At 46.6% G+C, this 11,090-nt stretch overlaps 2 protein-coding genes across 5 annotated transcripts in view; both read right to left on the bottom strand.

The window, feature by feature from the left end:
* Positions 1-1,181: 1,181 nt before the first annotated feature.
* Positions 1,182-8,531, bottom strand: ZDHHC23 (zinc finger DHHC-type palmitoyltransferase 23). Its single transcript, XM_033052983.1, has 4 exons — positions 8,395-8,531; positions 7,469-8,164; positions 6,610-6,777; positions 1,182-5,820 (listed from the first exon to the last, which is right to left on the bottom strand). Exons 1-4 carry the CDS (start codon positions 8,499-8,501, stop codon positions 5,553-5,555), a joined length of 1,239 nt encoding a protein of 412 aa, XP_032908874.1. The 5' UTR covers positions 8,502-8,531; the 3' UTR covers positions 1,182-5,552.
* Positions 8,532-9,492: 961 nt separating this feature from the next.
* GRAMD1C (GRAM domain containing 1C) overlaps positions 9,493-11,090 on the bottom strand; it is a 56,118-nt gene continuing 54,520 nt past the window's right edge. For all 4 annotated transcript variants that reach the window (XM_033052303.2, XM_033052304.2, XM_033052307.1 and 1 more), the window contains exon 18: positions 9,493-9,715. In XM_033052303.2, the coding sequence (XP_032908194.2) occupies positions 9,638-9,715 (78 nt within the window). In that variant the 3' untranslated portion in view covers positions 9,493-9,637. The remainder of the gene's footprint in view (positions 9,716-11,090) is intronic.

Below are 11,090 nucleotides of genomic sequence, written 5' to 3'. Positions count from 1 at the left end.
AGAATCCTGAAGTGATTGCAAACTCCCCATCCTCTACTGACATTCCTGCCCTACAGAGTTCTTATGCAGTTTGCCAAAAACCTTAACCACAGAAACACCATCTTTTCATTAAATCTATACATTAGTCACTTCCAAGTCCCCCAGGCCCTGCACAAGCTGGGTCTGAAAGAGTGCCTGAAATATTAAACAATTTTCTCTGCTTCCCCTAGGCAGAGAGGGACAATAGTTAGCCTGGGAGGGGTCCATGGACTACTGCAGTGTGATCCACAGCCCACATCTTTGCAGACCTCTTATCCCATTATGGGCACCTGCCCCAGCAGTGCACTTTGGCCTTCCCAGCACCAGAGCTGCCACTCCAGGCATGGCCCCGCTCTGCAGGGCCAGCACAGCAAGTCACAACAGGGGAAAAAAAATAAAAGCTAGGGAGAAACAGAAGTACTGGAGTTAAAGCTGATCATGCTTGGGTGTCCAAGTCTGACACTCTTCTGCAAACACCAGTCTCATCCAACTAAAACCCTGTTGGAAGGTCCTTGTTGTCAGCAGTGCAAAGTTATCTTCAAACAGGAACAGCTGAACAACAGACAGAAGTACCACCCAGGCCAATCAAAGCAGACCTCTGGAACAATCAAAGGCACCTGTAATTCTACTCGTTAATAGTTATCTTGCCTTTCAGCAGCTGTCCCAAGACACCAACAGAATTAAAGGCTAGATCTCTTCCCACTATTTACAAGGAGAATATCCATGTCATTTCCAAATATGGCTTAGAAAAGGGTTTAAAGCAAGGGATTGTTCCTTTTTGTGGTTCTGGGTGTATTATGTGGGCAGGTGTTGGTGGAAAAGCAAGACACAGGGACAAAATGGCCAGGAACCTGCTCAGATACTGATAATACATTGCTCATAGGATGAAAGATCCCCATTCAAATTCCTACCATGATGGAATTCCTACCCTAGTTTCTAGGATACTGAGAACTGCCAGCAAGTCTCTTTCATCTCAGCACCAACAAACCCAAAGGTCAACTTTTACAGAACTGGAAGAAGATTTGTTTCCCAAGTTTTCCTTAGCCTGTTGCTCCCTTATTCCCATGTCCAGTTCACAGCTGAATAGCCATGAGATAGTGGGAGCTTTTGGTCATTCAGCTTGCCTGCATATGTTGGCATAAATCAACAGGCCACTCCACAGATCATTTCCATTAATTTATTTTGATCCATTTGATACCCATTTGGAGACACTGAACATGATGCAAAATAGACACAAACATACACACATCAGCCTCTCCAAAAAAAGCTCACAAATGTTTTACAAAGTTTCCTCCTAAAGCTCAACTTTAAAAAAAAAAAAAACAACACTTTCCACTTTCTTCCAGGGTCCATCACTCTTCACATTATCATTAGAAGAATTCTATAAAGACAAGATCTTTGAAGGCTGAATTTCTCACATTTCAGAAAGAACCTCACCTGCCTGCAGACAGATTTTTGCTGCATGAACATTCTGGTAGTGGAGAAAAAAAAATCCTAGGTAACTGTAGAATTTTTCACTGAAAGAAATAGAGGAAAACATCCATAATCACACACGCTTCCTGCCCTAATGAGGCAATATACATTCATATAGAAGGAAAAAACCAAGCACATTAAGACATTAGGCAGTGAGGCAGTATCCATTTTATCTTCAGAAGAAATTTTACAGCAAATGGTTTCATTAAGACACTTGAAAGCAACCTACTTTGAAGGGGGAAAAAGAAAGCACCATCAAAGCATGAAGGCTGAGATGTGATTAGGAGTCACAAGCAGCACCAGCTCAGGCTCACCAGTGACTTTTGTCATTTGAGGACAAGTTAAATGGAGAAACAGTCGATGTGAGGACCTGTGACTTGCTTACAAAAAAGCACAACGCAGGAAAACATACTTAAAGAATGCAAAGCCACCACTTACAGGGTCTACTTAATGGTGCGCTGCTCCTACTACAGACACCAATCAGTGGGGTGATGGCATTCAGACACAGAGGGTGTAACACTACAACACCAGCAACAAGAACAACACTAGAACCCTGGCCCCCTAAGAGCTGTCTGGTCTGCAGAAGTCCACACTATTTGTGAAACAACAAATGCCTCTTAAAAGGTCATGGGTAAAGCAAGATAAACTAACTTCCAAAGTCTGCTAGATAAACATCAAGGCTGGCTATTACCAAAATCCTTCCCTGTTCTTGATCAGCTTTAAGTCCTCTCTTCACACACAAGGAAATCTTTTAAGAGCCAGCAGGGTACTGTTTTCTGCACTGCCAGGCATACAGCATTACAAGTGAGACACCGGTCCTTGCCTGAAGGTCACACACAACCCACAACTCCCCTGTCACATGCAGGCTGCTCTCAATGCTCCAACTCCCAGGCAGCATGGACCTAGGCAGCTACTAACACAAAGGAGCCCAAGGACTGGTTCCGTATGTCTAGATTTTAACATTTTTCTACCAGCATGGTCGGTACCAAGCTCACACCAGATCACAACAGTTTGCCCTTGCAATAACTGCAAAGGGAGTATTACCCTCCAAGGATTTCCTGCTAATTCTCAGGGATGTTAAAAGGAAAGTTCCCAAGTAAACATCTGAAAGGATTGAAACTCTTCCACCCATTTATATGCCTTTTAAATATCCTATTATTTTATGCTCATCTCACAAAGCAAATCCTATCAGGGAGATAAACCAATGCCATGCCGTCAAAGAAACAGTCACCATTACTACACAGACTACAGCCACCTGAACTTCCTGTTCACTGAGCAACCAGCACTGCATTTTCCTCCTAGAAAAAAAAAAAACATCCTTGCAACCCTTTAGTTCCCTGAATGGTCTCAATTCCCCCTGGAGCCAGTGCAAAAAAACGAAATTTACTTTAGCACTTCACCCCTACTCTACTGGAGAATGTTTGACCAAGGTATGGAATGGTTACATTAGTCTCAGGTCCTTTGTTCCTAATCTGCACTCCAAATTCCATGGTGCCTGGGAGAACAGCAAGAGAGAGTCTCAGTGTAAGCAGTTCAGATGAGACCTCCTAGTCACTATGAGCTCACTGAGAGACAAGGGACAAGGCTAGAGTGACAGACAGGCTGCAAAGGTGCAACCAATCACTGCCTGTGGGAGCAAGCGAGCACCACAGGGTCACCACTGCCAGGGAAGTGCCCTGCGATCTGCTCTGCTTTCTCCAGCCAGGATCAGCAAAACTCTGAGAAATCACTTACCTCAAACCTGCAAAACCTCTCAGAGCTCGTTCAGCCTGTGGGTACATTATTGATTCCTGGGCATGCAGTACACAGGGATGGACAAATTGACTGTCTCCACTGCAATGGTTCATTTAGCCCAGGAGATCCTTCTGCCTCAATCTTCCTCAGTGCCAGCAGGATAAGATCTAAGAAGATCCCACTAGCCCACAGCAGTCTTATCCCCAGGGTTGCCAAGCTCGACAATCTCAGCAGACATCACAAAATATATATTGGAAACATTTACATACAACTCAAGTGGAAGCAACTTCGTCTCAATTTGAACTACTAGGATCACGCTTCAAGGTCCAAACAGAAGGTCATAAAGGAACATTTTGCGCAGTGCAACAGAGTATCTTTTTATTCAAATCAGGGTCAAGAAAGTGGTCATAACTTCCTACTGCGCTTGGTTAGAGGTAGGAAGCAAAAGTGCTACCCCTTCACCTCCTTATAAAGAACTGCTAACTGAATGAAAAGGGTCAAGAGGAAATAAGGGATATTCAGTAACTGTACAGCCACATTCCAAATGTAGCTGCTCCTCAATCATCTGCTGGTTATAAAAAGTACCACTTGAGGAAACCAAACAGTGCAAAGAGGGACACAGTCTTTATCTTAAACTGGGACATGTCATGAGGAGCACTCACAAAAAATATGGTAGCGATCCCAAGGGACAGCTCCTGCTTTCTTTTGGCACCATGTACCATCTATCCATTTGTCAAAGTTACTGCACAGCAGCACATTGAATGTGCATCATTTGCCCAACATCCCGCAGTTGCCTGCCATGCCCATACACTCCAGGGCAGGCATGACCCATGTGTACTGCATGTGCCTGAAAGCACCATAGCTAGGACAAAGCTCTTATTCCTCTTTTGCATCTTAGGCTCAACCTGTAATTCTTGTGCCATGGTCCCCTGCTGTTTCAGCCAGATGTTTCTTAATACTGCAGGGTCAACAGCATACATAAAGGGTTTAAAACAAAAAGCAAGAAAAAAATCCCACCCACAAAATCCAGAAACCACTGCCACCAAAACCTTGTTATTTTGGCTGAAGCTCAAGTCAAGACCATCATACAGTTGCAGCCTGATGAGGAAAACATGGCACTCTTGCAGAGCACATTTCAACAGGTTCATTCACCTGCCAGTACAGGTCACCTATCCTAAAAACAAACCCTTCCAACACATCCTCTACCTCTCCCTATGTACCTTAGGGTTGATCTGTTGCTTGGCATTTTGGCTTGAGAAAACAGATCTACAGTCAGGCAAGCCCCATAGTAACCGGCTTGAGAGGAGACAAGATCACTATGTTAAAAGCAACACAACCAAGATGCTACCTACCAAATATGCTGCTAGCAGAATTGCCTACTCTCCCACAGACTTCCTTCTCCCATAGACAGAGGATGAAGGTAATTTCCATAAAGCTACAGTAATACCAGACAGACAGCACTCTTGGCTTACCCTTGGAATTCACCGTTACATGTTGTTTCAAAACTCCTTACTTGGCACATTTACCTGCTGTCACATGTCAAAACCCGTAACTAGTCCAGAAACACTTTGAGGGAGAAGAGCAAAGCCTTCAAACCAATACAGACCCAGCTTGCAAAAAGAATAGTGGGATCTCTTTTCACTCATTTAGACAGACAGGGACAGAATAACAACTTTAGGGGTCAAGAGGTGAAGGGATCTTACAAAGTCCTACAGGAATGTAGCTACAAAGGCACTTAATCGAAGCATGTACACAGCTGGATGGAATCAGAGATAGTAAAAATAAATAAATAAATGCACCAGAGAGGAGAGTGCTGCCCAGTGACTGCCTAGACAAGTCTATTTTAGTCAAAGAACCTGGTTTCTGCAGGGGTCCATCTGTTATCCATATCCAAAGTTCACTCTTCTGATTTCTCCAAAATGCCACATGCAGGTACAACCCAGGCATTCCTTAACCCTTGCAGGAACCAGTAGTCTCTGAAGCCCAGCAGCAGGTTCCTCCTGATGCCAGTATTCACATCTAAGGGAAACTCAAGTTCCCAAAACCTTGTGCTCTTTGTGCTGTTTCCCATGCTGGAAAAAGGCAGCAGGCTCCTCCTCTCCCCATCGGCACATATGGCTTACTGCTTTCTGCATCCTTTTGCTGGCTCACAGCACGTGAAGAAAAATTCCACCTGGAAAACATCTGGTGTTGTCAGTGAGGGGACAGCCCGCACACTGACCATGAGGAAAAGTTGTGCAAGGAAGGAGTCCTGGTGGGAGCGGCTGCTCCCCTGCTAAACAAAGTCAGTGAGCCAGGACACACTACCATCTGCAGAAAGAGGGCTGTCACACGATGTCCTCAGCAGAGTGCTGTGGAGGAGAAGACCCCAGGCTCAGGAAGTGGCCCCAGTTGCCCAGGAGTCCCCTGTTATACTGGCCAGTGTCTATCACTAACCCTCCCAGCAGTCTGCGCCCAGTGTTGTCCCGCAGAGCCAGCCGAGCTTCCCTCTCAGTCACGTTGTAGCTGATGTTCAACAGCTGGATGAGGAGGATGTATCCCATGCCAGCTGTTACAATGGCACAGTACCATACACAGGTGAACGACAGAGCAGAGCTGGCAGCAGGGAAAAAGATGGGAAGGAAGCCATTTAGTACTGGAACAGCTGCTTTAAAGTGACTTTCCCTGGTAATCACTGTCCTTTCAAATCCCTGTCTACATCTGCCACAATGATCTCACTTCGCTGCTTTCATCAGATAATCCTTAAAGGCTTTCTCAAAATTAAAGCTTCAGGGCTTACTTAATGAGAGCTTTTACTGCTATCAGAGCTACTCTTGCACACTGTTGTCACACAACCTAGCTCTTTACTCTTCCTGTTGTAATGGTGCTCAGGCTTTAAGGACCCCAGGATGTTCTTACTCAATAGGTCATGAGATGGAGTAGAGGAAGGAAGAGTCACTTGTGTATTAGCAGTGCTCTGCCCATCTATGGTAGTGCTGGTCTCTGAACTCATGTCCAACAGCTCCCACCACCTTCCCTGCCACACAGGGCATGTTCTAGGCAGGTAATTTGGAGGACAGTCACTAGATAAAATAGTGAGGAGTGAGAGGGACGGACAGCATGTGGATTCCAGGCTGTCAGACCATTACCTGCATCAGGGGGCATACATACTTACATCTATGCATAACACAATAAATACTTCAAGTCCTAGCTCCTTCAACTTTTTCCAAATAAATAGTGAGCTCTCTCCAAGGCTCAAGCTGCTCACCTTGTTGAAAGAAGAGACATGTCTTTACGTTCCAGAGTTTTTTAGGGAGTACTTTGTGTTCAGGAACAAGGAACAGGAGCTAAGCTGCCTGAGCAAGCCTGCCCCCACCCCAGCTCTCTCCCAGACAGATATCTCACCTGTAGTCAGAATAGGCCCCAGGGCAGTAGAGCAAAGCCACAAATGGAGTTTGGTCCCTACAGATGGTGTGCAGGGTCAAGGTAATCCCATACATAGAGGTGAGCATGAAGAAGGAGAGTGCAAGGATGAAAGCTTGATGGTTCTGCTCCCCTACGCAGCTGTTAATCCTCCAAAAGGAAAGAAAAGATTACTTTGCTTAAAAAAAGAAACTGTCTTCTATTTCTTCTCCCTCCCCCAGCTGTCAGAGAACCTGATTTCCAAGGTGCTTCCAGGTGACACAGGCTAAGAACTTTGAAAAATGTTCAAAGGAGCTTTATAACTTTATAGAGAAAAGTTATAAACACAAGACAATAGAGCTGTAGGGTAACAGCAGCAGACTGTTTGCCTCAAATTTTTAGCAAGGGTAATATTCTTTGCTGAGACATATTATAACCTACTTGGTTCCAGCACCACACATACACCCAAAAGGCAGCTTTGGGTTCACTTGCCCCAGGAGGGCACTAATGCAACATAACTGCAGGATTGCTAGTGCACCCCAGACCAAGTCTAAAGAAAAAAGTCCAAGAAAACCCACACCAAAAACAATCCCAAAGTGATGAAAAACAGAGAAGTAAAGGCAATTTAAAAGTATGCCATAGAAGCTTTCAGCTATCAGGTCAACCCACTCAGAATAAACAGTTATTCTACTGGTTCTTTTAAAGGGTAAATACAAAGCTTTCTGTATTTAAAGAATATCATAAGGTCTTGCACATAGCAAAAGCAACTCTATTTACCAGGAACTGTAAAAAAAGCAGTTTACTATAAAAAGGAGGGAACTCAGAGAGAAAAAACAGGGAGCCTCTGCAGTACAAAACCTACCAGACACAGTGATGGTCCAGTCTCCTCACACACCTGCCACAAAGCCGGCAGTGCCCTGCTCGGGCTGGTCTGACCAGCTGGCATTTAATGCACCAGTCCTTTTTCACACCTTCTGGCTGCTCAGCTGACATCCTGCAATAACCTTTAGCCTCCCCATTCACAGTGAGACTGCTGCCAGCACCCGAGATGCTATGGAGCCCGCTGGAGCTCCCTCTAACACTCTTGTTGGGCAAACCTTGGTGCGATGGCTTCTCGTTGCCAGCTGAGATGGGAAGGTAGCCAGGGTCCTTCTTGGCTCGAGACAGGGCTGCAAGCATAAGAATTAACCCGCACGTGAGAGTGACCACTTGGGAATACTCCACGTGGCCCCGGGGAACCACCTCCCGGAGAAACACATAGTACATATATCCCAAGGAGAAGAGCCCTAGGCTCAAGAAGAAGAGAGTCCGTTCCTTCCTCCGGTGGGTGAGGTAGTAATACCACAGCACCACGACGGGCAGGGACGTCAGGATGATGAGCCCCAGCAGGAAGTGCAAGGAGGCAACGTGGAGGAAGACGGGTAGCAGGACGAGCGGCGGCACGAGGCTGATGTTGATCTTCACAGCCCCCGAGAACCAGGGGACCCGCAGCCGGTCCGCGATGGCGTCGGCGATCCTCTCCAGCGCTCCCGGGGGCAGGGATTTGCACGTCAGCCACCTGCGAGCGGGAGGAGCACAGCGCCGCCTGGCACCGGGGCAGCCGCGCTCCAGCGCCCTGGCCCCTGCCCCGTCCCGCTCCCACCCCTTCCCCTTTCTCTCTCTCCCGACAAGTCTCCAGGGAAGCGGAGCGCGGCTTCCGCACCCTCAGAGCGGCAACTCCGCGGGGACGCCGCCGCCGGGAGTGTGTCCCGTAGCTGGGCGGCCCCCGGGGGATCGCGGAGCCGATACCTGTCGCAGCCGTCGTCCAGCTCCTCGCAGTCGCAGCAGCACGCCACCAGATGGTTGCGCCGGCCGCGCCGGTCCACGTACTCGCAGCAGCAGAGCGGCTCCTCCATCGCCGCCGCCCGCCCCGTCCCTCCAGCGGGGCCGCGAGCGGCTCCCGCCGGCGGCACCGCCTCAGGTGCCCCGCGCGCGCCACCGCCCCCGCCCCGCGGCCCCGCCCCCGCCGCAGCGCCCGCCCGCCATTGGCCGCGCGCGCCCCGAGGTGTGCGGGGGGCGGAGCCCCTGCCCGGACCGTCCACCTGACGGCGGCGCGCGCCAATGGGCGCGCGGGGGCGGGGCCGCCGTCACGCGGGGGCACCTGCCTTAAAGCGGCAGCGCAACAGGTGGCGACCCGGACCCCCCGATCCCCCGCCCCCTGCTTCTGCACCACCGCCCGACGGGCTGAGCACCGCCCGAGGCAGCGCTGCCCTCCAAACACGGCCTCGAGGCAGGGCGTCCTTGCGTTTTCCTTCTGGATCATGTTCTTTCCCTCAACCTGCTTAAAAAACGCTTGAAGCATATGAAAAGGTGTTTCATCATTAGTGGGTACACCATGCTGAAGCACTGAAGCACAGCCCTTGATGGAGGGAAAACACCGAGGGCTAAAATTTCTGAGAGATCTGGAAACATATGGCAAAAGGCAGCGTGCCAAAGCTTGCAGTATGCAAGAGATATCAACCCCTTTCCTGTTAATTAATCTTAGGCATATTCCTCCTTAAGATGGTGACTTGTTTCACAAGGTCCCCAAGGTTAAAAAAAGCCTATGAAGATCCTGTGGCTATGAATCCACTACATTCTTTTTTCTCCAAAACACTCTTCACTGATGGTCATTTTCTACATTGACACAAAAAGCTGCAATTTCATAAGAGATAAGCCTAGTTCTCTGCTGAGGGTGTTTTTCCCCCTCTGAAATGTTCAGATCTGTTCACCAGCAGAAAAACCGTCCTCGCTCACTCACCATGGGATGGATCCAAAAGCTCTACACTGTTTGGAATTGAGACTCCCCAGGGTAGAAGGCTGGCAGGAGAGACAAGACTGCCAAGCTATGGCAATGCAGAACCCAACTTACTTCTTCCACAAACCTTTATTCTGTGCAGCTTTTGAGCTAAACAGTAAAGAGTCCAGAGGAGACAGGTACAATCCCTACCCCACAAGTCCTCACACATACATCTGTTCTTCCAATGTCTTGAATGAAAAACTGATATGGCTATTAACTCTCAGTCTTGCTGCTCTGTGTCCGGTTCAAGTGGTCAAAGCTTCTTTGGAGCATGGAAAGGGAAATCTTCAGCTGTGAAGACACAATCATCCCCCCCAACAATTACTTAAGTCAGTCTCCTGCATGGGTGAGTGACATTAGGAAAATAAAGTCTCCCTCCTCCTTTTCTTTTAAAGACTTCATATGATTTCCTCCTCCCTGTTTCCATAAACAGTTGGCTTACTGTGCTCTCCTAACAGCTACACTCTGTAGAGTTTATAAATACTGACAGTCCAGGATGATAACGTCTTAACACCTCACCAGACAACAGCACAGAACATAAACCACCCCACTCATTTTTAGTCACAAATAATGTTCAATGCAAATACTCCAAGGAACATGGCAACACAACATGAATTTTCTTTTAGTACCTGGCCCTCCTAGTGCATTTTGGTGCACAAAACACGTTTAGATTATTGACAACCCTCAGAAAACACAAGTTAGCCAGCACTAAGATGTGTCAGGACTTCCAGACAAAAAGTGTTATTCTGGATAAAAAAGTGGCAAAATTCTCACTTTTCTTTTTTTACACTGTGTGTTCAAAAAGCACTTAACACTTCAAAATTAGGAATTGTTTAGATAATAGAGAAAATAAAAAGGGCATGAAAACCAGGAAACCAGAAAACTCTAAAGTGAAACTTCCAGTATTCAGGCTTTTTCAAGTTGCGATCAAAGTAGTTAATTAATAGATTAATAGCAGTTGTGCATGCAGAAACAGTTCTAAGCAAGGAGTATAAAATTTGGTTTCTTTTTCTAACGTCCTTTAGTGCATGGAAGAACAAAGAGCAAACGACAGAGGTACACGTGAACTCTCCTTCCAGCTTTCCTGAGCTAGTAATTTATTCCAATGCATTTTAAGATTTAATAAAGAAAGTTAAAACCAGAACATTCCCAAGTAGTAAGTAAAAACTAAACCATGAATTTACTGTCCTTCAGTTACTGAGTTGAAATTTCAGCCTAGAGATTGTAACAGTCATGGACTTCAGGATCAGAGAGAGACAACACTATTCAACTTTTTTGTGTGTGTGTGTCTGTAGTATAAAAGAGCATGACATTTTAAGTTATTGTGAAGAAGGATTTTCTTCTGTGGAGCCTCCAGAAACATATGGTCTGCAGAAATTTTTCACTGGAGATTAGGTATCCCCTTGATACCAATGCTATGTGAAGCTGTTGCCAATATCTAGAAGAGTAGTGGGGAGCAAATGCCAGGATAAATCTGAATGAAGAAACCCCATAATAAGATGGGAAAAGACTTCACAAATTTTAATGAGTGTTCTTAGAAAAGGGAATCTGTTTTGAAATACTCCAGTCTTTGCTTTGTCATGATTCAGAACTGCATTAACACATCTCTTAAGCACTTGACAAGTGCTTAAGAAAACAAGTTTAAGAAAATTAACATGGGTACTTA

This window comes from Catharus ustulatus, chromosome 2 (genome assembly GCF_009819885.2).
Source record: "Catharus ustulatus isolate bCatUst1 chromosome 2, bCatUst1.pri.v2, whole genome shotgun sequence".
In the NCBI taxonomy this organism is placed as follows: domain Eukaryota; kingdom Metazoa; phylum Chordata; class Aves; order Passeriformes; family Turdidae; genus Catharus; species Catharus ustulatus.
This window is presented reverse-complemented; position numbering and strand designations above follow the sequence as displayed.